We start from the raw sequence: 26885 nt of genomic DNA, 5'->3' as shown, positions 1-26885 counted from the left end.
TGATGCTTCCCAACCTTGCAGCAAATTGCAGCCTAGCGCCATGGCAAATGGGAAAACTGTTCTTATGCTTTGTGCTTTAAGAGAGCTGTTCCCGATTTCCAATGGGCATATCCTTCCTGACAGGCACCAAGCGCAGGAACACACACAGAGAGAGACAATTGTCCCATGTTGTTCGTGTTCTGTGTGTGCCGTGTCTGATGCACACAGCATGGCCCAGCGCAGAAGATTATCTCCTGGACCGGATGAGCCAGTTGCCGGAATCGGTCAGGTGTTTGGTCTGGAGTTAAACAGCCCCTGGAGATTTCCCGCGGAGGTGTAGAAATTTAATCTCTCTGTTTGGACATGCTGCAGCTTGCTTTTTTTTATTATTATTATTTCGGCGTGTGTTTGTGCGGCTGAGATCTGTTTATTACTCTAAGCTTGGTAGAAAAGACTCTCTCCGGGCAGGATCCTCGCGGAGGGAAGCCTGCCTTCAATTTCCACCTGGCTGCGACTTAAAGGGAGGGAGAAGGGAGAAGGTGCGCTTTGCTGAGGTGGGGGGGGGGGCTGTTGACAATGTCCCTTGTCTGAATTTCCGCTCTCTCCGTGCAGGTTCCCAAAGAAAAAGCTCTGCCCATGGTAATCAGGGTTTATTAAAAGAAGCCGGAGGGGGAAAGGAAATGTTCAGCTGAGATTAAGGAGGATTGTGTAGCTGAGCTTGGTGCTGAATTGCTGCGCAGCGAATCTGTTGCCGCAAGCTTGCCTTAGTCAGCATCCCACGCTTGGCCCCCTCTCGCTCCGGCATCCCTGGAGCAGAGCAAAGGTAAGCGGAGGGAGGCAGTGCCGGATTAGCGCTGGCAGCGGTTCATTAACTACCAGGTCCATCCTGCCAGCTGTCCCCTCGCAGAGCTCAGGAAAGGGGAGACGTGAGAAAAGCTGAAGGCCACAGCTTGTTAATAGGACATGTGGGTGGCGCAACTTGGCTCTCCCGTTAACTCCCGTTTCTGCAGTTCTCTTCTTCACAAAAAAAAAGAGAGGAGAGCTGTGAAACTGGATTGTAGCATTGCAGAACTGCAGAGTTGCGAGGCACACCAGAGATCATCTAGTCCAACCCCTTGCAATGCAGGAATCACGACGGAAAAACCACCCACCAGCATCGGTCTGAAAACCTCAAACAAAGGAGAATCCACTGCCTTCTGAGGTGATCTTTGTGAGGCTTCCATGCCAAGTGAAACTTAATTTGCTCTGATTGTGTTCCCCACCTTCTTGGGCCATGTTTTAAAGCCCTAATCGACTCAGTCCCAAATATCTGAAAGACTGCCTCCCTCCCTACAGACCTTTTTGGGTGCTGAGATAGGCAGAGGAAGCCCTCTTGGCAGTTCCTGTACCCTCAGAGGCTCGGGGGTGACAGCCTGGGAAGACGGCCTCCTCTGTGGTGGCCCCAAGTGTGGAACAGCCTCCTCACAGAGACATCTTCATTATACAGCACTATAATTTATATCATAGATTCTGAGCAGGAAGAGCTAGGAGGTGAAGATAGCGTCTGCCTATTTGGGGCTGTGTACCAGTGAGGCCGGGACGCGGGTGGCGCTGTGGGTAAAAGCCTCAGTGCCTAGGGCTTGCCGATCGAAAGGTCAGCGGTTCGAATCCCCACGGCGGGGTGCGCTCCCGTTGTTCGGTCCCAGCGCCTGCCAACCTAGCAGTTCGAAAGCACTCCCGGGTGCAAGTAGATAAATAGGGACCGCTTACTAGCGGGAAGGTAAACGGCATTTCCGTGTGTGGCTCTGGCTCGCCAGAGCAGCGATGTCACGCTGGCCACGTGACCCGGAAGTGTCTTCGGACAGCGCTGGCCCCCGGCCTCTTGAGTGAGATGGGCGCACAACCCTAGAGTCTGTCAAGACTGGCCCGTACGGGCAGGGGTACCTTTACCTTTACCAGTGAGGCCTACTTCTTTCTCAGATAGCAAACCTGTGTTTGGTCTCAGTTTTGGCCCTCGTGAGGTAAAAAAATAAAAATAAAAAATCGTGCTCCCTTCGCAACTGCCACACATCTGAGAGGCTTGGTTAACAACTTGAGAACAATATAAATATTCAGAAGACTAGCTGCTTCTCCCTGTAGAGGCCCAGCAAAGCCATTTTGGCTAGTAGCCATTGATGGCCCTCTCCTTCAGGAATCTGCCTAATCATCTTTTAAAGCCATCTAGCATGGGAGTCTTCCTTCTCTTCCATAGTTAAACTAAGCACTGCTTGAAGAAGTGGTTTATTTTTGAAATTTGTCCGGAAACCCCAACAATTCTCGCTAAGGTAGCAAATGTGTCGTTTGGGCCACACCACCTGAGGCCGAAAGATGTTTTGACTGAAACATTCCTCCATACAAACGAATTCCCTCCACACAGGGCTTTTTTTCATCCGGAACTTGCTGGAACTTATTATTATTATTTCATTGCGGAAGTTATTCTGCTTATGGGGATCTGTCTCAGTCTTGTGAGGCCTCTACTGCAGCCTCAAATGGGACAGCCTAGGCGCAGATTTACCACAGCCCTGAGAATTATTCCCGAGAGGGAGAAAAACAACAACACACAACCACCACCAAGGGAGCATGGGAAGAGTGCCAGGCTAGATTTCTTGCTGTGTCTGCTACAGTGCGGCGCATGACTTCGGGGTATTTAATCAGCGTTGTGCGGTTACCCAGCCAGTTCAAACGTGACCAATAAAAAGCTCACAGCTGGCTGCTTCCTCCGAGCGCCTCAGCCCTTTGCTTTAAAGAGCTCCAAGCGGCTTGGGAGACGGGATGTGCTTTGCAGCATGAGAATTCAGCAAAGCACGCATCCCGGGTGCTGTGGCCTCGCTTGCGATGTTTGCTCAAGGGCACCCCGAGACAGTATGCTCCCCGGCGTTTTGAGAAGCGCACCACACACATCTTTGAAATCTCACAGCAGATCCATCCCAGTGCCCTCTGCCTGTGTTTTTGCAGGTAAAAAGGTAAAGGCTAGGAGACAACCCTGCCTGAAACCTTGGCGAGCTACTGCCGGCCAGTGTAGGCAATATGAAGCTAGATGGATGCAGCACAACTGGACCTAATGGTCCAGCACAACTGTTTCCCATTAGGTCCAGTTGTGGATGACTCTGGGGTTGCGGCGCTCATCTCGCTTTATTGGCCGAGGGAGGTGGCATTCAGCTTCTGGGTCATGTGGCCAGCAGGACTAAGCCGCTTCTAGTGAACCAGAGCAGCGCACGGAAACGCCGTTTACCTTCCCGCCGGAGTGGTACCTATTTATCTACTTGCACTGGTGTGCTTTCAAACTGCTAGGTGGGCAGGAGCAGGGACCGAGCAACGGGAGCTCACCCCGTTGCGGGGATTCGAACCGCCGACCTTCTGATCGGCAAGTCCTGGGCTCTCTGGTTTAACCCACAGCGCCACCCGTGTCCCTAAGTGTCCCATAGAGAAGTCCCTGTTTTTGCAGGTAGGGATGTTCAAAACTATACCAGGTGTTAGCAGTTTTTCAAAAACCACAACAGATTTTGCTTTAGCTGGCAACTGGCGATAACCTTAGTGGTCGGCAGAACCCCGCTGGAAAGTTTTCATACTGAAACTCTCTTTGGCCTCACTCATGTGAACACTGGGAGCTGCCTGTCAGACTCTGCATCCATCTAGCTTCATATTGCCTACACTGGCTGGCAGTAGCTCTCCAAGGTTTCAGACAGAGTTCTCTCCTAGCCTGCCATGGAGGTTTATTTATTTCATTCATTTATTACATTTATATACCGCCCTTCATCCGAGGATCAGAGGGCGGTTTACAGTATAAGATTCAGGGGATTTTTATTTATTTATGTTGTTTATTAAATTTGTATACTGCCCAATACCCGTAGATCTCAGGGTGGCTCACAACATAAAATTACCTGGGATCTTCTGTCCAAGGAGAGACAACCAGATTTGCTTCCAACATCTGTTTAGGTGACTTTTTGCTGGCTGCTGTAATCGCAAAGGATTATGGAACAGAGTGTAGTTTTATGATAGCCATAACCTGAGGTGACCGGAGGCAGTCTGAGAAGCTGGCAGGCCCTGAACTCTGCCCAGGCTGGTGGCGGTGAGACCTTCGCGTTGCGGCATTTGCAGCAAAGGCAAAAACACACGAGAACGCCCTTCTTTTTCCTTTCTAGCTCTCCCCAACTTGCCGCCTAAGGCGGCTGCCTCAGCAAGGCTAATGGTCTGGCCGGCCCTCGATACTAAAGGTGACATTTCTCTTTGTGGTTCCACACACACCTAATGCCACCTCTGTTTCCCTGTCTTTCTACGAGCATCCTCTTTGCTGTCGTTTCAAAGCTGCTGTAGAAAGCTGGCTTGAGTTTTGTCTGGAAATAAACAAAGCGGCAGAATCCGGAAGCCTCCGGCCTCATTCTGCCTCGCTCTTTATCTTTTGTTTCCTTGGTGTTTGTTTTTAATCAGTCTCTTCGGAGCGGTGTGTGATGATAGGCTGGGTATTGCTATCACATTAGCTGTTTTGTTTTGTTTTTTTTGACGGAGGCGCTGTAATTTCCCTGTACTCGGATATGAGCCACGAGCGTTTTGGAGGCGCTACAATTCTTTGTCTCTGCATTTTGGGAGATGCTGTGCTGGAGACTCAGCAAGAGAGCTTGGCAGGTTCTCCCCGTTCAGCAAATAAATACCTGATGACTTGCTTTGGGGAGCCAGATCCTGAGCCACCTGTTGCTCCATGGATGGTGCTGGGCATATGGTGAATGTGATCCAATTGCTCTGAAGGCGCACTATATCTCAGGTACCCCGTGGTGCGTCGGAAAGCCCAGTCACTCAATACTCCGCATTCACTTGAACGGGGATCTTTACTATTATTAGAATTGTGTGGGTGCAGCGATGAGTAAAAAGGAAGGAAAGGAATATTTCCACGTTATGTTTGTGAAGGCATGGCTGCTTCCTGACAGCTGATCACACATTTGCATTGGAATGCTTGAGAGAGTATGGATGCCACAAGTGTTTGTATAATATGTGTGCAATAAATAGGGAACCGTCATTGTCTGTGCACTTTTTGGGGGGACTGCACTCTCAGTGACATACACACTCACCCCACATTTATAACAAATCAATCTTTCTGTTTGGCAGCACCCAAACGTTAGAACTCTCTGCCTGTTGACATCAGGCATGCCCATTTGCTGTACAGTGGTACCTCGGGTTAAGTACTTAATTCGTTCTGGAGGTCCATTCTTAACCTGAAACTGTTCTTAACCTGAAGCACCACTTTAGCTAATGGGGCCTCCAGCTGCTGCCGCACTGCCGGAGCACGATTTCTGTTCTCATCCTGAAGCAAAGTCCTTAACCCAAGGTACTATTTCCGGATTAGTGGAGTCTGTAACCTGAAGCGTCTGTAACCTGAGGTACCACTGTACTCTTTTTTGCTTCCACACGCCTAGACAGATATGTAGCATCTTTCAACCCATGTTTAGCTTATTGCTGATTTTAATTGTTGTTCAAACACTTTAACCAGCTATTTAACCACTTTTAATTATTATTTGTTTTACCCTTTTTGCAAACAGCTTTGTGGGTTGTTGTTGTTTTTATTACCAAATTAAATGAAAATTAATCAAATGAATATATACAGGCATACAGGAATCATAGAATCATAGAATCATAGAATCATAGAGTTGGAAGAGACCACAAGGGTCATCGAGTCCAACCCCCTGCCAAGCAGGAAACACCATCAGAGCACTCCTGACATATGGTTGTCAAGCCTCTGCTTAAAGACGTCCAAAGAAGGAGACTCCACCACACTCCTTGGCAGCAAATTCCAATGTCGAACAGCTCTTACTGTCAGGAAGTTCTTCCTAATGTTTAGGTGGAATCTTCTTTCTTGTAGTTTGGATCCATTGCTCCGTGTCCGCTTCTCTGGAGCAGCAGAAAACAACCTTTCCTCCCTCCTCTATGTGACATCCTTTTATATATTTGAACATGGCTATCATATCACCCCTTAACCTCCTCTTCTCCAGGCTAAACATGCCTAGCTCCCTTAGCCGTTCCTCATAAGGCATCGTTTCCAGGCCTTTGACCATTTTGGTTGCCCTCCTCTGGACACGTTCCAGTTTGTCAGTGTCCTTCTTGAACTGTGGTGCCCAGAACTGGACACAGTACTCCAGGTGAGGTCTGACCAGAGCAGAATACAGTGGCACTATAACTTCCCTTGATCTAGATGCTATACTCCTATTGATGCAGCCCAGAATTGCATTGGCTTTTTTAGCTGCCGCGTCACACTGTCGGCTCATGTCAAGTTTGTGGTCAACCAAGACTCCTAGATCCTTTTCACATGTACTGCTCTCAAGCCAGGTGTACTGCTCTCAAGTCAGGACACAGCCAGTGGTTAGCTCTGGCAGGCTTTTCTGCACATGTGTGCGTGGTATTTGATATGGTGACCCTCTTCCCGGATTTACCCAAGTATAACTGGGTCATCTTTCTTACTTACGCTTTTAGAGTCATTCTGTGCTCTTCCATGTAAAAGTGCAGCTAGAGAAGCATGGCTCAAGGCAGGTGGAGATCAGGTGGAAGGAGTTTGGGTTTCTGGAGCTGATTGGCACAGGTGATGGTGGTGGCGGAGCTCTGAGGACCATATCTAGGTGGGGTGGCACCAGGAGATGGGACAACTATGGCTTATGACTGGAGGATTTGCACCTGCTTAACGCTGTGGATTAGGTCACTGTGCCACGACAGGGTGAGCTCCCGTTATTCGGTCCCAGCTCCTGCCAACCAAGCAGTTCGAAAGCACTCAGTGCAAGTAGATAAATAGGCACCACTCTGGTGGGAAGGTAAACGGCGTTTCCGTGCACTGCTCTGACTTCAGCAGTAGCGGCTTAGTCATGCTGGCCATGACTCAGAAATACTGTTTGCGAAAGCAGACGGGCGCCGGCTCCCTTGGCCTGTAAAGTGAGATGAGCGCCGCAACCCTAGAGTCATTCGCGACTGGACTAATTGTCAGGGGGTACCTTTACCTTTAACACCTAAACAGCACCATTAGTACTCTTCATGGTACTATGCTGCTGCCCTGAAAGGCGCTTTGTTTAATCTGAACCTCCGCCTGCTTTTCTCGCCCTCCTAGTATATTCTCTGCTGTTTTGACAACGAGCTTGGCTGCTTGCTTATTCTGCCTTGGCATCTCATCGTTTGAGGGGGCTCCCTTTGTGCCAGCCTTGCTGCAGAGATGAAAAGGCGAGGATTAGCAATTAAAGAAGCTTTCTCTGATGATGGCATGGTTTTTGAAGTAGGGAGGTTGGGGACATGCTTCTCAATAATGTTTCTTTCTCCCTCCCTCTCTCTCCCCCACCCCTTTTCCCCTTAGGATAATCTCCACCAGAGGGTCGGCTCTTTGACAACGCTCACACCTCTAACGTCACTTCCTGCCGCTCTAGGAATACAAAACTCTTTTTTTTTGTAACCATGTCGGGAGACACGTGGAGGTGGACTTGCTTCGTCTTGCACCTCCTTCCTTGCGCCGTGATGCTGCCTTCCACCACGAGGCAGCAGCCTTCCAACCCAAAGAGACCTTTCCTCACCTTCACTGTGGAAACGGCGGACGTGCTTTTCAACCACTTGGTGGTGGACGAGAGGAGAGGCAACATCTACCTGGGGGCCGTCAATTGGATCTACAAACTCTCCAGCGATCTGGAGATGCTGACGTTTCACCAGACGGGCCCGGATAGCGACAACCCAAAGTGCTACCCTCCCAAACTGGTCCAGCCTTGCAACGAACCCTTGAAGTCCACAAACAACATCAACAAGATGCTCCTCATAGACTACAAGGAGAATAGGCTGATTGCTTGCGGAAGCCTGTACCAGGGCATCTGCAAACTCTTGAGGTTGGATGACCTGTTTAAGCTCGGAGAGCCCTTCCACAACAAGGAACACTATCTCTCCGGGGTGAATGAGAGCGGCTCTGTTTTTGGGGTGATAGTCTCTTACAACAACATGGATGACAAGCTCTTCATTGCTACCGCAGTGGATGGCAAGCCAGAGTACTTCCCCACCATTTCTAGCAGAAAGCTCCCCAAGAACTCTGAGGCAGAAGGGATGTTTGCTTACGTTTTCCACGATGAGTTTGTGGCCTCCATGATCAAGATCCCGTCGGATACATTCACCATCATCCCGGACTTCGACATATACTACATCTATGGCTTCAGCAGTGGTAATTTCGTCTACTTTCTCACCCTCCAGCCCGAGATGATTTCTCCACCGGGCTCCACCACTAAGGAGCAAGTCTACACCTCCAAGCTGGTCCGCCTGTGCAAAGAGGACACGGCCTTCAACTCGTACGTCGAAGTGCCCATTGGCTGCGAGAAGAACGGGGTGGAATACCGATTGCTGCAGGCGGCCTACCTGTCTAAGGCAGGAGCCATCTTGGCCAGGTCACTGGGCATCAGGCCGGAGGACGACGTCCTCTTCACCGTCTTCTCCAAGGGGCAGAAGAGGAAGATGAAGTCCTTGGACGAGTCGGCCCTGTGCATCTTTGCTCTGAAAAGAATTAACGACCGCATCAAAGACAGGCTGCAGTCCTGCTATAGGGGCGAAGGCACTTTGGATTTGGCCTGGCTTAAAGTGAAGGATATCCGCTGCAGCAGTGCAGTAAGTCAGGATGCTAACAAGAAACCCTTGGTTGTCCTTTGAGCCAGGAATGGTGGTGATGGAAGTGAGGGGGGGGGGACACATAATGCAAGTCTGTGGGTGCAGTTTGGGAGGGGAATTCTTTTGAACTGTGTCAAACCGCCAACTTCCTCCATTCGGCAGCCCCATTTTCAAAAACAAAGGGAATTGGGGCAGTATCTTTCGCTGTATAAGACGCACCTGACCATAAGATGCACCTAGTTTTTAGGGGAGGAAAACAAGAAATAAGAAGCCTCCTGAGCGAAGAGGGAGCGCTCCTCCCTCTTCGCTCAGGAGGCTTTGCAGCAGCGATCCCGCTTGCTCTCCTGGCTTCAGTGAAAGCAAGCCTCCTGGCTTTCCCACGACCTCCCGCAAGAGCCGCGTGCTCTTTAAAGGGAGCGCGGCTCTTGGGGGCTTTTCTGGGAGGTGGGGGAAGAGACAGAGCACGCGGCTCTGTCCCTTCCCCCATCTCCTGCAAAAGCCAGGGATAGCTGAGCGAAGCCTCCACAGGATGAAGGCTCCCCGCTGCCCTGCAGAGGCTTCGCACGACTACGCCAGAAGCTAGAACAGTTACAGGGAGCACTGCGCAGCACTCCCTCTCACTGTTCTGGCTTCTGGGATAGCCCGTGAAGCGTGCATTCGCTCCATAAGACGTACACACATTTCCCCTTTCTTTTTAGGAGGGGGGAAAATACATCTTATAGAGCGGTAAATACGGTACCACCCATTTTTTTTCTTTTCCCCAGAATGCCCTATTCCGAAGGCCATTTTTCCCCTTTGTGGTAGTGGAGATGGGAATGGCAGTTCAGGGATGCCATTCTCTACCCCCACCCCACCCCTATGCCCTTCCAAGCAGGGCATTCTGGAATATCTTAATGATGGTTGCCAGCTTTATTTTATTTCTTTATTTCATTTATATGCCCCCTGTTTCTCCAAGGAGCTCCAGGTGGCATACGTGGATCTCTGCCCACCATTTAAATCCTCGCAACAACCCTGTGAGGCAGGTTAGGCTGAGAGTGAGTGACGGGCCCAGTGTAACCCAGTGAGCTTCATGGCTGAGCATGGATTTGAACCCAGGTTTCCTAGGTCCTAGTCCAGCACTCTAAGCACTAGAGCAGCGGTTCTCAACCTGTGGGTCCCCAGATGTTGTAGAAGTACAACTCCCATCACCCCTAGCTAGCAAAGCCAGAGCTCAGGGATGATGGGAGTTGTAGTCCAACAACATCTGGGGACCCACAGGTTGAGAACCTAGAGGATAAGGATGATAAGGCTGCCAGGTCCCAGGCAGAGAAGGGAGGCAATGTAGTGGTGGGTAAAACAAAACATGAAAACCATCCTTTTGATGACTTTCTTCACTCAGTCTTTGCCTCCTGTCCACGGCTGCCTTGTTTTCTGCAACCTGCTGCTCCCTGCCTCTGCTTAGCACCCTTTTAAAACATGGCTACCCTCCCTCTAGGGACATGGGTGGTGCCCACAGGGCCTAGGGCTTGCCGATCAGAAGGTCAGTGGTTCGAATCCCCGCGACGGGGTGAGCTCCCGTTGCTCGGTCCCTGCTCCTGCCAACCTAGCAGTTCAAAAGAACATCAAAGTGCCAGTAGATAAATAGGTACCACTCTGGCGGGAAGGTAAAACGGCATTTCCGTGCGCTGCTCTGGTTCGCCAGAAGCGGCTTAGTCATGCTGGCCACATGACCCGGAAGCTGTACGCCGGCTCCCTCAGCCCGTAAAGCGAGATGAACGCCGCAACCCCAGAGTCGGCCACGACCGAACCTAATGGTCAGGGGTCCCTTTATCTTTACCCTCCCTCTGAGTTGGCTTCGTGACATCTGATTTCCTAGATAGGATAACATTGAAGTCAAGTCAGAGTGAGGGCAATGCTTCCTGTCCTTATCCTGGCAGCTTGGGCCTGAAGAGGCAGAGAGAAAACACTAAGAATCATAGAATTTTATGTTGGAAGGCAGCACAAGAATCATCTAGTAGTCCAAGCCCATGCAATGCAGGAATCTTTCATTCAATGTGGGGCTCACCCCCATGATGAAAAGTCTCATGCTTTACCGACTGGGCTATTCCTCAGGGCAAAGCAATGGGGAATGCAGTTGCTACTGCTTTTAGAACAAGCACCACAATTAAAGTGCACGAGCACTTTGTCCCTGTTCTCAGGGCTTCCTTGAATAATTGCTAAAAGGGCTTTTCAAAGTCAAGATGGCCACACATTTAATTTTGAATTGCTCCAAGAATGTGAGAGCTTTTGCATGCCCCGTGCCAAAAACATGCCGCCAGTCTCCTTCTGTTGCATACAATGGGCCCACCTGTTGAAAAACCCAAGCAGGCATTCACCTAACACATGCTATTCCTTTCTCCTCCACCTTTTTGCTTTAGTGCAGCGGTAAATGGCTTTGGAAACCATCCATGCCCCTCCGCCTGGCTGTTTGCACTCCCTTCCCAGAGTAATGGCTTGTCCAGGGCCTCTATTCCGACTGGCCGCATCCTTGTCCCTGGCTGTAATGGAGTGCGGCATGAGCACAAATAATTGCGAAGGAGGAAGGGATCAGGGCCGAGTTTTGCTGCTCAGGCTGGAAGGGCAGGGGCGGGAACCAAGAGAGTGAAATATCAAGCTGAAGCCCTGGCGTCTGCAGTAAGTTGGAATGCTTCACTGCTGAGCCAGAGTGGCAGCTGAGACCACTAGAGTCAAGCCAGTCAAACGGGAAGTTGGTAACTCAGCCATGCTGCGCTGTTTTCTCAGCAGCTGGGAGGAAGATGCTGTGTATAGAAGAGGGGTTGCCTGCAGTTTAGAACAGCCTTAGAGGGCCTGGTGCCCTCAAGGCATTTTGGACTACAATTCCCATCAGCCCCTGGTGGGAGCACTGATGGGATTTGTAGTCCAAAACATCTAGAGGACTCCAGCTTGGTGACAGCTGGTTTAGAAGCCAAGAAGCCTCATTAAAAATAAAATTGCGTGGCCAATTGTATAAATTCAAATGAAGAAAAGAGGTGAATTCAGGAATTTTTAGAGACTGGATTTTAATGTACTTGTTGCAAGTGCAACAAAGCTCTTCCCACCTGTATTAATTGATTGAATTAAATTTATACACCACCCTTCCTCCTAGGATCTCATAGCAGTTCACGGTATAAACTACAAGATAAAAACACAAGTAAATAACTAAAACAAAACAGCAAACCCCCCTCTTTCCACAGACACATTGAAAAGGCTGTAGAATATTAATCAGCCAAAGGCTTGGTTGAAGAGGAATGTTTTCACCTGGACCCTAAAATATATATAGCGAAGAGGTCACCAACTTGGATGGCTTTAAAAGAGGACTGGGAAAATTCATGGAGGTGAAGGCTATCCATGGCAGACAAAAGAAAGGACTGCTCTGCCATTCAGGTCAAGTCTGGGCAAGTCAAGTCCTGCCAGGGTAGGTTAAGTCCCAGTCAGGATGCTGGACAGCTCCCAGTAGGCCCTGTTGGCAGAGCTATGGAATATGTTGTCTAGGCTATGGATGATGTCTCAGTGAAGGACCGAGGGCTTAAAATGACTGGCAGGGTATTTTCCTTTCAGTGACTCCACCACCCAGGGATGGCTGGCTGCAGTCCTCTGGGGGTCCATGGCTGGTTCTGCAGTCACATTTGTGGCTATGGAGGAGGAGAAGCCACAAGAGAGTCTTCCCCAGAATCAGAGAGCCATGTCCTCAGGCTGGGAGGGTGCAGCAGAGGGCGCTAAGCTCTCTTCCCTGGGTGACCTGGAGTTCCTCTGAATTCAGATCCTGCATGGGTCAATGGTGGGGCTGGGATCAAGGGGACCTGTCATTGCAGAACTGGCAGCAGCAAAGCAAGGGGGTAGTTGGGAGCCTGCATAGCTCAATTGGTTAGGCACTTAGAGCCAGAGTGGTGTAGTGGTTAAGAGCGGTGGACTCGTAATCTGGTGAACCGGGTTCGCTTCCCCGCTCCTCCACATGCAGCTGCTGGGTGACCTTGGGCTGGTCACACTTTTCAGAAGTCTCCCAGCCTCACTCACCTCACAGAGTGTTTGTTGTGGGGGAGGAAGGGAAAGGAGATTGTTAGCTGCTTTGAGACTCCTTAAGGGGAGTGAAAGGCGGGGTATCAAGTCCAAATTCCTCCTCCTCCTCTTCTTCTTCTTCTGATGGCACTGATAATACCAAGGTTGCAGGTTCAATCCCTGTATGGGACAGCTGCATATTCCTGCATTGTAGGGGATTGGACTAGATGATTCTAACTCCACAACTCTATGAAATTAGCACTTTTGGTTCCCCTTTCACCCTCTTAAGCTCCCTGTAACTTTGAGCTGAAAGTTATCCTTTGAGAACTTTCAGCTCAACACTGGTTTTACGCCTTTTTCATTTTGGCTTCAAGCATTATAAAAAAAGGAAGATTTCTGTGCGGTAAAGTGCTTCTGGGTCAGCCCTGTCTGACATCATAGAGCCAATTATGGCTGAAGGCAGGCAGTAAATTTCGACAAAGTTGTAGGGTGAACAGCAGAGTTATCATTGCCTGCACTGTGCACACTTCGATTCACCGTTATTTCAGATCAAGTAGGTCTGCAAGCTTTCATAGCGCTTGGCAAGCCTGCAATGCCTGTTTGAACAGCAATGAAACGCTGCCTATACGAGGCCAACTCTAAGAGATTCTTCTGTCTCCAGGCTTTCTGAGTGAGGCTGATGGATGTGAGGATGATGGTGTGCTCTAATAAGACATTGCAGAGGGAAAAGGAGTCCCCAAAACCAGCCTGCCCCTTTAACTGGCCGCTTGCCAAGCCTTCCCAACTTAAAGCATCGCGCTGTGCCTTGACTTCTTGTTTCCCCCCCTTGACCCTTCTCACACAACATGCTCATTCAGGGTGGAACAGGGCCCGGGGCGGCTGACTGGTGCTATTGTGTCTGAGATATTTCAGGCGAAATCCTCCGCCCTGATGCCCTCTCTGCGGAGCCTATATTAAGCCTGCTCTTTGTGCGATTGGCCCACCACCCCGGGGCAGATACGTTCTCGCCCAGATCAGGACGCTGATCCTAATCAGCTCCTCCTGCAGGTGAACTATGCCCAGGGAACGCTTTCTTTGCCCGTTCCCCTCTCCCCAAACCTTCCTCCCCAGCCCGAGTTTTTTCAGAGCTTTCCCTTGGCAGCTGCAAGTAATTCTTCGCCGTACGCCTCACGACCGATTAGATTTACTTGGGAAGGAGTTGATTTTAGATGCTGTGCCTGGCATTGCTGCAGGGGACCCCGGCTGCTTTCGTATGTGGTTCAGTAGGTTTTTGTCACATGTGGCCTTGCTGGCGGTTTCCTGCATGCTCCTCCGTGCTGTTGTTTACATGCCGCTTATAGCCAAACCTGACCTCACATTGCCTTGCTCTTATGTTGCTTTGCCAGTTAGCAAGCTGAAGGGAATCATTACGCAAGAGGCTCTTTTGCCCCCTTCCCGTCTTCTTTAAACCAAGTGAAAAGGAAACAGAACCGGGGGGCTGGAAGCAAAGTATCAGAGGCTCCTTCACAGAGACGTTTGGGTGCTATTTAAAGCACCGCTGGTCTGGGGGCTGCGGCGCGACTCGAGTCTTGCACAATAATCATTCTGTTGAGCAGTGTGGTAATGGGCTCAACTGGATTTAGCTCCGTTCCCGGAGCCAAATCCCTCTCCGACCCCAGGGCTGTGACATCTGCAAAGGGAGGGTGTGGGTGGGAACTCTGCTTGCCTTCACAAGTTTTTGTACTTTGTTAAAACAGAAGCAACACCCACACACCATCCTAGCAGATGCCGTCTGAAATCGCTTAGGGCTAGGGATGCAGCGAGGGGTTTTTTTTGACAGTGGAAGTTGCATCATCACAGCTACAGAGAAGCACCCCGGATCTGGCAATGTCAGGAGACTGCATAATTGCTTGCAACCAGTGGCAAGCACATTTTTTTCTTTCCTTTTTTAAAAAAGGTTCTGATTTTCCCAGGCTTTGCGCTCAGTCTCAGAGGCACTCATAATTAGCTTTCTTCCCATATTCTGAGACTTTCCAAACTAGGTTTGAGGACCTTTTCCAGGCTCAGAAGAAACGCAGGGTATCTCTCTAATATCACACAGGGCCTTAAAGAGGCTTTCAACCTTCATCAGGCATAGGCAAACTCGGCCCTCCAGATGTTTTGGGACTACAACTCCCATCATCCCTGACCACTGGTCCTGTTAGCTAAGGATGATGGGAGTTGTAGTCCCAAAACATCTGGAGGGCCGAGTTTGCCTATGCCTGACCTTGATGTTTCTCAATCCTCTCTGAGGTTCACTTCAATAGAGAAAAGGCCACAGCTCCTCCTCTAGGTCAGTGTTAAGAGATTTTGTTTCTAACGCAGAAACAGTGCGAAAATTAAACTCAGTCTCTGTACCTTCCAGTTGGGAACCATGCAGGCTAATGTTTTGATGTGCACCAATTTGCAGAACAACAGCTTATAAGATCACCTATCCTTAAAAAAAGGGACGCGGGTGGCGCTGTGGGTTAAACCACAGAGCCTAGGACTTGCCAATCAGAAGGTCGGCAGTTCGAATCCCTGCGATGGGGTGAGCTCCCGTTGCTCTGTCCCAGCTCCTGCCAACCTAGCAGTTCAAAAGCACACCAAAGTGCAAGTAGATAAATAGGTACCACTCCGGCGGGAAGGTAAACGGCGTTTCCATGCGCTGCTCTGGTTCGCCAGAAGCGGCTTAGTCATGCTGGCCACATGACCCGGAAGCTGTACGCCGGCTCCCTCGGCCAATAAAGCGAGATGAGCGCCGCAACCCCAGAGTCGGTCACGACTGGACCTAAGAGTCAGGGGTCCCTTTACCTTTATCCTTAAAAAACAATAATAATTGTATTCCCACATGCATAGATAAGCGTCCCATAAAGAAGTGCAATTTTGCATTGATGCGGGTATTAAGTACCGAAATAAGAGAAGAGGTATTGCAAACAGCAGAAATTTTTCACGTTCCCTCTCAGGGCCCCCCATGCTGGGAATGTTTAGTGTGAGACAGACCTGTTGAAACGAATGGGAATATGCTGCACACATCCCACTTAAAGCTGCACATAACTATGTCGGAGTAAATCCCATTGAAATCCATAGGGCTTACTTCTGACATAACATGGTTAGGATCAGACTTTTAACTCGTGAATGGCCCGATAGGCACCTTCATCGCAGCACTTGCCACAGCAACGGCTGCTTCGCTACACCCCTGCCTTCTCAGGATAACTCAGGGATGCTTGCCAGTTTGCTGAGGAATCTCAAGGTAGGCCAAGATGCTCCAGAAATGCCAAGCCAAACGTTCTCTGTTGTTGTTTTGAAATTTTATCAAGCACTGTTGTCACACGCGCCGAGGCGCTTAGGAGCCCAAGTCGCAATTTTGCCTGCAAAACAAAATAATAATTATGCTAATTGCTCTTCGGCAGAGGCTGCCTTAGTGCCAGGTTTCCAGCTGCACCTGGGCTTGCTTTGAGGTGCGTTCGCTTCCGTACGATGGATTCGGAATGACGGTACCTGAGCATTTGCAGGTGACACAAACGGAGCCGAAAGCCTGAAATAGGAACTATGGATTTGGATGGCATGGTGCAAAACTCCAGGGTGCGATGGAAAGGGGTAGCTGCAGAAGGAAACTTCGTCCAGAAGGACTTGGGTTGGCACTTATGAAGAACTTTCTTGCTGTGGAGTGCTGGAAAAGGGAGCCCAGGGTGGAGAGTGTCTTCTTCACTATTCGCCTCTGTGAAAGGACCCAGCAAGTAACTGGTTGGGTTCATTCTGGGCACACTTGATCTTTAAAAGAGGAGTAGCATCTGGATTGTATCTCGATGTCTCTTTCAGCTAAGGCTGGGGGAGAAATTTGATTCAGTATTCGGCTTCCACTTTCTGAATCAAAGCAAGAAGTGAAACAGCTATCCTACAAAATTCGTACTCCTCTGAATTTTGCAGTTTATTTATTTTATTTATTTTATTTGTATGCAGCCCTTCTCGAGGCACTTCACAGCATCAAGTTACAAGATGTTTTGTTTTGAATTGTCGAACTGAGATGGAAATGTGGGAAACTGAACCTATAACTGGAAAAATGGGAAACCGAGATAAACCAAAACGGACAGGCTTGCTCGTCCCTACTTCCGGCTCTACATCCCACCTGCTAATGTAGCTGCAGTTACAGTGCACACCTCCTTGTTCTGAAAAGCAACAGCTGCTTCTGCTTTTGGATCACACCACCTTGCCCCTTATGGCAGTTGATAAGCCAAGCTTCTTCTCAGCCTTCCCTGCTACCCTACCTACCGGGTGGTGCTGTGGTCTAAACCACTGAGCCTCTTCGGCTTGCCGATCAGAAGGTCGGCGGTTCAAATCCCCGTGATGGGGTGAGCTCCCATCGCTCTGTTCCAGCTCCTGCCCACCTAGCAGTTCGAAAGCACTCAGTGCAAGTAGATAAATAGGTACTGCTCTGGCAGGAAGGTGAACAGCGTTTCCATGCGTTCTGGTTTCTGTTGCGGTGTCCCGTTGCACCAGAAGTGGTTTAGTCCTGCTGGCCACATGACCCGGAAAGCTGCCTGAGGACTAATGCCGGCTCCCTCGGCCTGAAAGCGAGATGAACGCCGCAACCCCACAGTCGCCTTTGACTGGGCTTAAGCGTCCAGGGGTCCTTTACCTTTACCTTTTACCTACCAGAGAGAGAGCAGATAGTTTTCTGGAAGGTGGTGGAGAAGCAAGCCCTCACATGACTATGAGGAAAGGTTGAAGAAGTTTGCTATGTTTCGCTTGTAGAAGAGACAATTATGATATTCGAAGAGTTGCCACACACTAACAATTAATGGTTATTTCAACTACTCAGGGAACTATGGAAACTGCAGTTCTGTGGTGTTGGAAATATTTCCCCAACATAAAATTTTCAGCACTATTGTTAAACTACAATCTCTAGGGTTCTCTGGCAGCCATGACAGTTCAGCAGGTACACATTTGATATGTCTGTAGTGCTGATATAGCCCCAAAAGGAGTTCTATGCCGCCTCGGATCAAATGCTCTTAAAAAGTGTACTTTACTCCTGGAAAACTAACACAGTCTTTGCTTTTGCTCATGAAACGTAACCCATGAAAGGCCTGCTTGACTCACCAGGAAGGAAACCTTTGGTCTAAGAGAGATGCAGCCTTCCTTCCAGGAAATTGCACATTTTACGACGCATGGTACATGCTATATTATTGCCTGAAGCCATATGTTGGGAAGTGTGGTGATAGCAAAGGCAGGCGACGAAGTCTGTGGCACATTAAGATTCTATAGTTCTCTGGAAACTTGACACCACTCCTTGATCTGACGCGAAAAAAATAAAAATAAAATAAAAACCTGAGCAGCCACAGACACAACTCCCAGTAAATTTGAGCAACTTCATTCTCTCTTCTGTTCTTGCCTAAATTACATCTGAGTGAAAAACCTCTTAGCTTCAGGGTTGCAATTCCCCTGTAATTGGTAAAGTAGCTGTAACTGCATTGTCACTTATACATAGTGGCATGTAATTGCACGGTAACCACTGCTGCGCTGGCACGAATGACATGCGGTGTGCGATTAGGATGCAGCTCTGAACGGCGTCTCCCCATCTAACTCCCATTATCTTGCTGGAGACCTGATGGAATGAGGGCACCAGTGGGATAAGACCGGAGTTACGTTTTCGCGTTAACTGTTGGGTGAAAATTTCATGCATGCCTTTCGGCGAAAAGTTCTTTACCTGATCTCCAAAATCACCAAACCACCTATCCTTCCTTTCTAATTCGGCACTTGCCATATTATCACTAGATTTGACCCCAAATTCTACCCTTACATCTAAAGAATTAATTTCCTTCCTGTCCACAGCAGCTAGACTAGTTATTGCCCAGCGATGGGAGGATACCTCAAATAATAATAATAATAATAATTTATTATTATTTATACCCCGCCCATCTGGCTGGGTTTCCCCAGCCACTCGGGGCAGCTCCCAACAGAATATTATTAGTAATAATAATAATAATAATAATAATAATAATAAAGCGATAAAACATTAAAAATTTCCCTAAACAGGGCTGCCTTCAGATGTCTTCTAAAAGTCAGGGAGTTGTTTATTTCTTTGACATCTGGTGGGAGGGCGTTCCAAAGGGCCGGCACTACTACCAAGAAGGCCCTCAGCCTGGCTCCCTGTAACCTCACTTCTCACAGGGAGGGAACCGCTAGAAGGGCCTTGGAGCTGGACCTTAGTGTCTGGGCAGAACGATGGGGGTGTATTGGGCCCAGGTATACTGGGCCGAGGCCGTTTTAGAATACAGTGATACCTTGGGTTACATACGCTTCAGGTTACATATGCTTCAGGTTACAGACTCCGCTAACCCAGAAATAGTACCTCAGGTTAAGAACTTTGCTTCAGGATGAGAACAGAAATCGTGCAGCGGCGGCAGCAGGAGGCCCCATTAGCTAAAGTGGTACCTCAGGTTAAGAAGAGTTTCAGGTTAAGAACAGACCTCCAGAACGAATTGAATTCTTAACCCGAGGTGCCACTGTACCAACAGAGGCTTGAATTGATAACATCAGAATGCCTCACATACCATCGGTGACTAATCAAAGGCATTTCCAAAAAAGAACACAAAAAAACCACCATTGACATGATCTGGTCTCCCTTTTTCTCTTTTATTGAAGAAGGACAGACAGGATATTTTAATGCCATCATCATCATCACAGACATGTCTGTGGAGGGGAAATATTGATTGAAAATGTCTAGCCATCCTGATTGAGAGCTGGGTTCCTGGTGAGGATATTCAGCAAGCCAAAATGACAGTGATGTGGGACTGAAGACTGGAGTGATCATTCTGTGATATTATGGCAGTGGACAAAGTTGTAGTGTAACCTTTGAATAAATGTTATTAAAATAAACAAACTGTTGGGTGCCAGGATCCGAGCCCTTTCCATGATGAGCTGGCAAGTACCCTGAGTGAAAAGATGAGCGGGTAGGCAGAGAAGTAACTCAGGAGCATATGGGAACACAACAACATCTTCTCTCAGCAATGAACTGCCCAAACTGAGAGAATGTGCAGACCTTGGTGCTATGGAAGAGGCAGCAGTGTGGGATTGGCTCTTTGCGATCACCTGACGATTCCATGGGCTGGCAGGATGGAAGCATTGGGTGACTGCCAAATTAATTGTCAGTGATTTCTCTGTAGGCAGAGTGTGGCAGCCAGTTTAAAAACAGCAATACAGTGGTGCCCCGCAAGACGAATGCCTCGCAAGACGGAAAACCCGCTAGACGAAAGGGTTTTCCGTTTTGGAGGTGCTTCGCAAAACGAATTTGCTATGGGCTTGCTTCGCAAGACGAAAATGTTTTGCGATTCCTGGGTTTTTTTTCCCTCCCCCCCTTTTTCCCAAGCCCCTAAGCCGCTTAACAGCTGTTAGCTAAGCCGCTTGACAGCTGATGGCTAAGCCGCCTAACAGCTGATCTAAGCCGCTAATAGCCTTTTAGCAGCTAATCCGCTAATCCCTTAAACCTTTAATAGCCGCTAATAGCCTTTTAGCAGCTAATCCGCTAATCCCTTAAGCCTTTAATAGCCGCTAATAGCCTTTTAGCAGCTAATCCGCTAATCCCTTAAGCCTTTAATAGCCGCTAATAGCCGCTAATAGCGCTAATAGCGCTAATCCGCTAATGGGCTTGCTTCGCAAGACGGAAAAAACCACAAGATGAAGAGACTCGTGGAACGGATTATTTTCGTCTTGCGAGGCACCACTGTAAACTAAAACACTAAAATAATCACCCAGTACAGTGGACGCTTGGGTTGCGAACGTGATCCGTGCGGGATGCACGTCTGCAACCCGAGTTGCGATTCGGTGCATCTGCACATGTGCGAAGTGCAATTTAGTGCTTCTGCGCATGCGCGACCGCCAAAACCCAGAAGTAACCCATTCCTGTACTTCTGGGTTTTGGCGGTCCGCAACCCGAAAAAACGCAACCTGAAGCATCGTAACCCAAGGTATGGCTGTAGTATACTGCCAACTCCCAATTTACGCGAAATTGCATATAATTGAAGCACAATTGAAGAAGCCTGAAAACACAGTGCCCCATTCCCCCCCACCCTTTTTAGTGATGTTTCTGTGACATTTTTGGGTCACTTTTGGGTTTGGTGCGATGCGCACGTGCGCAGTTGCGCCTAAAACGGTTGCTGCCTGTATTTAAAAAGTCTTGTGTCCACCCCACTTAAAGGATGGACACAAGAAAAGTTGCACAATGAAATTCTCAGCAAATACTTAACAAAATGAAATTGCACAGGCAAATGAAGAATTCTGTAATTAGTGTGCAGGGCAGGGAGTTGGACTAGATGACTGTAGTGGTCCCTTCCAACTCTGCAGTTTTATGATTCTATGAGTGAGCTGCATCCTGCATTGTAGATCCAGGGTTGTATCCAACCACGTTTTACTCAGAGTAGAGCAACTGAATTAATAAACCTAATTAGAGCCATAAAATCACAGGACCATAGATTTGGAAGGGACTATGAGGGTCACCTAGCCCAACAACCCCTTAATACATGTGTATTCATTTCAGTGAGTCTCCTTTGAGTAGGACCAACATTGGCTAGAGGTTGAACTAATAGATGATCTCAACAGTCCACCCTGCCTCTTTCATTCTCCGCAAGGCGATGTTTGATGTTGGAAGAAGCACAGCGATCAAATGAGCGAATTATAGTTCCCCAAGTAACCGAAGGAATAAAGCGAGCTGATCACAGATTTACAGCTGGCCAGTGGCAGCCCCAGTCCCCGAGGCAGGAGCTTTTGTAGGATTCAGTAATAGGTCTCCCTTTCCAAGAGGCCTAGCTAAGCTCTGACGTAGGGGCAGACGGACTGCCAAAGTGAAAGCGAGGAGGGACGGCAGGAGGAGGTGCTAATCCTTCAGCTAGGACTTCTCCCAAAATGTGGATTTGGCTGTGATCGCAATTATCTGGAGAGGTACATTTTAAAGCAGATGTTTAAAGGACAGTTGAGGCTCATTCCAGCCATTGCTAGGCAATGGCTCAGGCTTCTTTGGCAGCTGGACTCCGCACTGTGCTGCCAATCTGCTTCCAAGTGCATGCGGAATCAGGAGGAGGGAAAAAGGATATGGCTTTAATCCTTGTCTGGCATCTCATGCCAAGAGATCCCCTGTGATGTCAGCAAGAGGACTCAGCTGCCGATGTCAGGATGCAGAGCTGCAGGGGTTGTGTTGAACCACAGATCCAGGAGCAAAGCTAGCATTCTGCTCTTTCTCCCTTGACAGCTGCAGCATCCCTCGATGAAAATAGGGATAATAATACAGTGGTACCTCTGGTTACATACTTAATTCATTCCGGAGGTCCATTCTTAACCTGAAACTGTTCTTAACCTGAAGCACCACTTTAGCTAATGGGGCCTCCTGCTGCCACTGTGCCGCCCCCCCCACAATTTCTGTTCTCATCCTGAAGCAAAGTTCTTAACCCAAGGTACCATTTCTGGGTTAGCGGAGTCTGTAACCTGAAGTGTATGTAACCTGAAGCATATGTAACCCAAGGTACCATAATAATAATAATAATAATAATAATAATAATAATAATAATAATATACCCTCCCCATCTGAGTGGGTTGCTCTAGCCACTCTGGGCAGCTTCCAACATATATAAAGGTAAAGGGACCCCTGACCATTAGGTCCAGTCGTGGCCGACTCTGGGGTTGCGGTGTTCATCTCGCTTTATTGGCTGAGGGAGCCGGCGTACAGCTTCCGGGTCATGTGGCCAGCATGACTAAGCCGCTTCTGGTGAACCAGAGCAATCCACGGAAACACTGTTTACCTTCCTGCCAGAGCAGTGCCTATTTATCTACTTGCACTTTGACATGCTTTCGAACTGCTAGGTTGGCAGGAGCAGGGACCGAGCAATGGGAGCTCAACCCGTCACGGGGATTCGAACCGCCAACCTTCTGATCAGCAAGTCCTAGGCTCTGTGTTTTAACCCACAGCGCCGTCTGCATTCCACAAACTGAGACCTTACCTTTCTGATAGGTACCACCGTATTGCTCAGTGCTCTTTTAGAGAAAGGCTAGCTTCAGTTGTGGCCATCAAAACAATTCCTGTTGTTCACTGCCCACTTGCAAAATATTTGAGAAATTAGAAAGGTTCTTTGCTTCCCACAGCAGACCAACCTGTCCCCTTAATAGAGATTCTCTCTCACTCTCTCCCTTTCATTGCAGCTGTTAACAATTGACGATAATTTCTGTGGCCTGGATATGAATGCCCCACTCGGAGTATCCGAAATGGTACGAGGACTCCCCGTTTTAACAGAAGACAAGGACAGGATGACGTCCGTCATTGCTTATGTCTATAAGAACCATTCCCTGGCTTTCGTGGGCACCAAGAGTGGCAAGCTGAAAAAGGTAGGCCTTGCTTTTCCTAACTTGATGTGGTCCGTAGCAAAGAAGACTTGTGAAATGGTATGGATGCGTAGGTTTATGTTATCTGAGGGCTATTTCTGCCAGAGTTTGGCCTGTGTGAACGAAGAGAGAGCAGTTATCTGGGAACAGGCCTAAGCCAAAGCAAATTAGCACAACAATTCAGCAATCTGTTGAGTGGAATGTATCTTAGGACAACAGGTCACCAGTTCGCGGATCAGGGATCACGACTAGGTTACAACCTGATCTAAGATCACATCAGCAGGACTATCGCCATACCAATATGGTAAAAGAAAATTAAGAAATGTCTCACCAAATGCATGTTAAAGGTGGTTCCTCGGCTTGGAAAAGCTGAAGGTTACTCCCCTAGGATGTCCATTAGCATTTGGAAGTACGATAAAGATGATTTCTTAAAGCCAGCTTGTGTATTGCATGATGTGGTGGAATGGCTGAGTTTAATCCGTCGCAGAAGTTACTGGTGGCTTTGTGGAAAGTAGTCTTTATTCCCATTCCTTCCAATGTATGAAAAGGAAGTCACGTTAAGTGTTCTGTTGACCAGTGACAAATTCCAGAGGGGTGATTATATTAATCCTTTGCAGCAAAAATAAAAATTGTGAGTTCTGTGGCACCTTAAAGGCTTCTTAACAAATTGATTTTAGCACAAGCTGTTCTGGGCCAGAGCCTCAGAGTAGAACACATACTCTGTCCTACAAAAGTTTTATGCCTCGATAAATTTGTTAGTCTTGGAAGTGTCACAGAACTCTTTGTTGATTGTATTTACTGGGTTGCCACCAGGGACTGGATATAAATAGGCGTCCTTTCCTCAGGGTCTGATCTCCCTTGGGCACCATCCAAGAGAATGGGAAGCTCACCCTTGTCTTTGCTGCGGCTTTCCTCTATTACATCAATTCCAATTTATCATGTGGGGCCATCAGTATTTGTATTCTGGAGCCAAAGCAAAGGCTGAAGGAGGCATTTAACTCTGAGTTTTTGGCAGCTGTTTTGATTGTCTCTCAAGATCCATTGGAGGTGACCTTCCAGTGGAGAGAGATTGGCTTGGTATGTTCTGCCTGGTGGTTTAACTGTCTACGCACGTATTCTGTTCTCGGAAGAGGAGATACTTGCCTTCTTGTGGAATGTTGTACCTTTGCTAACTTACTGGGTCTTTTTGAATGTTGAAATTTTCTAGTGATGAATGGTTAAATGGCTGTCTTTTCCTTAAAACAGTTTTTAAAAAAAGGAACTGTAGAATGAACCTTCTCCTTGGATAGAGATCATTTGGACTTTAGATCGGATTATTTCCCCCAAGCATGACATAAAGTCTGAAATCCATATTCATGATGTCGCTGCTCTCCACGAGCAATACTGCATTTCTACACTGCTCCTAGTGATTGACTTGACCCTTCCTGGGTTTTGGTCCTCAGGATGGTGATGTCAGCAGCGGTGGTACCATTTAATGAGGGGCAGGGGAGGAGCAACTGGCCGCTCTAAGTTGCAAGTTGCATGAGGTTAAAACTCATTATCGCTGATCAGCTCACTGTGGTTACTGTTAAAAAGAAAAGAAAACTAAAAAGGCCTTCTATGAATTAGGTAATGCATGTCAAAGCCAGCAAGTTCTTAGCTTAAATATGGTGAATCTCCTTTTATTCATTTATTGTGTATGTGGTGTGTTTATGTATCCTGTGCCAGTCTTAATCTTTGAAGTTGCTAATGAACATGACTAACTTAGGTTCATTCATTTCAATGGGTCTTCTCTGAGTAGAACTTAGTTGGATGCAACTCATGATATCCCTACACTCAGGCTCACAATGAAGAAGAAAAAAAGACTGATGCAAAAGGACAAGGGAGTTGGAGAGATTGGGAGGGGGGGGGATTTGCCTATTTTGTGAGAGAGTGACAGAGTGCAAAAAGAGCAAAAAGAATGCAGAAGTTAACCTGGAAATAGGGGGCAATGCCAAATCAAGCGAGAAAGCAAATGATAAAACAATGCCTTTTTAATACTTTCTTAAAGTGGGAGAGAGAATAGGCCAGGAGGCTATTTAAAGGCAGAGAGTCCTGCACACAAGAGCCTTCATTTTTGTACATGCCTCTCTAGGTGTGGAAGGTGAAGACAGGTTGAGGAGGGCTTTAGAGCAAGGGCAGGTGACCTGTGGTCCTATTGTTGGACTACAACTTCCATCATCTTTGACCATTGGCTGTGTTGGCTGGGGCAGAGGGAAGTTGGAATCCATCAATATCTGGAGGTCAAGGCAGGTTGTCCACCCCGGCTTAGATTATGGGTTATCGTGGGTTAGAACTGGGAGTTTTGTCTTTTCATTTTATGACTGAAAACCCCAATTCCATGGTAGCATGGAAAATGCGCTTGTGTAACATTGAGATGTCAGCCCTGTTAGATTCTGTTTCTATTCATTTTCTCTGAATTTTGGAGTCAGTAGTGGTTTGCTTGTTTCTCCCTCTGACACCCCCACCCCATCTTTTTTGCTCAGCATTAAAAGCACTGTATGCCTTTCTATTTCCCCTTCATATATAGGGGCTTTTGCTTGTAGGGACTGCATGGGGGGGTCAGTGTTATAAGCAACAAATAATTCCACACAGATGCTTCTGACAGATCTGAAAGTTTTGGTCTCCGTGCTTGTCTTCTGTCTCTGATAAAGTAATAATAAAAAGGATGAAGGGGTCCTTTCTGGTTTTGAAGCTTTTTTCTTCCTCTCCGCCCTCTTCCCAATCAAGCTGCAGCCCTTTCGCAGCACGAAGGTGTAAAAAGAAAAGGAAAAAAGACCTCCTAGCTGTGCTCATTGCTATTCCAGACATAAGACCATCAAATTGGCATCCACATTTGATGTGTAGAGGGAGCCGAAATACTTTGCGGTGGGGTTATATTAGTTGTTGCCTAAGAAGGATGAAGCAAAAATAATATTAATACAGACTTTGCTGGAACGAGTGCAGGAAATGTTTTGGATTTCTATCACTTGCGTTGTTCATGTTCACATTATAGTATTTTTATGTATCTGTTTTAGGGATGCGGGTGGCGCTGTGGGTTAAACCACAGAGCCTAGGACTTGCCGATCAGAAGGTCGGCGGTTCGAATCCCCGCGATAGGGTGAGCTCCCGGTGCTCAGTCCCTGCTCCTGCCAACCTAGCAGTTCGAAAGCACATCAAAGTGCAAGTAGATAAATAGGTACCGCTCTGGCGGGAAGGTAAACGGTGTTTTTGTGCTCTGGTTCGCCAGAAGTGGCTTAGTCATGCTGGCCACATGACCCGGAAGCTGTACGCTGGCTCCCTTGGCCAATAAAGCGAGACGAGCGCCACAACCCCAGAGTCGGTCACGACTGGACCTAATGGTCAGGGGTCCCTTTACCTTTACCTTACCTTTACCTTTACGTAATTGTTTATTCTTGAGAGGTGCCTTGGGAGCCTTTTGGGCTGAAAGGCGGCATATAGATCATAGAATCACAGAATTGTAGAGCTGGAAGCGACCTTGAGGGCCATCTAGTTCAAGCTCTTGCAATGCAGGGATGTGGTTTATTTTTGGGTTACGGACCCGCCAAAACCCGGAAGTACCGTAACGGGTTACGTCCGGGTTTTGGTGGTCTCGCATGCGCAGAAGCACTAAATCACACTTTGCACATACGCAGAAGACCAAATCACAACCTGCGCATACACAGATGCGCCGTTGCAGGTTGCGAACGCTGCGGGTTGTGAATGTGCATACCGCACGGATCACGTTCGCAACCCAAGCATCCATTGTATGTGCAATGTCTCTTTTTTCAAGTTACATTTTCTACAGGTCAGTTTCATTTAATGAGACATTAGTGTTACATTAGGAAGAAAATGGGGGAAGAGGTGGAGGGGGCCATGGTGGGTGGCGTCAGGTGGCAATGTTTCTATTT

General features: G+C 48.1%; 1 protein-coding gene across 1 annotated transcript in view; it reads left to right on the top strand.

The window, feature by feature from the left end:
* The window catches only part of PLXNA4 (plexin A4), a 618767-nt gene that overhangs the window by 49852 nt on the left and 542030 nt on the right, over nucleotides 1–26885 (top strand). Inside the window, exons 2-3 of the mRNA XM_083401717.1 lie at nucleotides 7319–8598; nucleotides 22798–22980. Coding sequence (XP_083257843.1) covers nucleotides 7417–8598; nucleotides 22798–22980 — 1365 coding nt within the window. The 5' untranslated portion in view covers nucleotides 7319–7416. The remainder of the gene's footprint in view (nucleotides 1–7318; nucleotides 8599–22797; nucleotides 22981–26885) is intronic.

This window comes from Podarcis tiliguerta (assembly GCF_965153285.1).
Source record: "Podarcis tiliguerta genome assembly, chromosome: 10".
In the NCBI taxonomy this organism is placed as follows: domain Eukaryota; kingdom Metazoa; phylum Chordata; class Lepidosauria; order Squamata; family Lacertidae; genus Podarcis; species Podarcis tiliguerta.
This window is presented reverse-complemented; position numbering and strand designations above follow the sequence as displayed.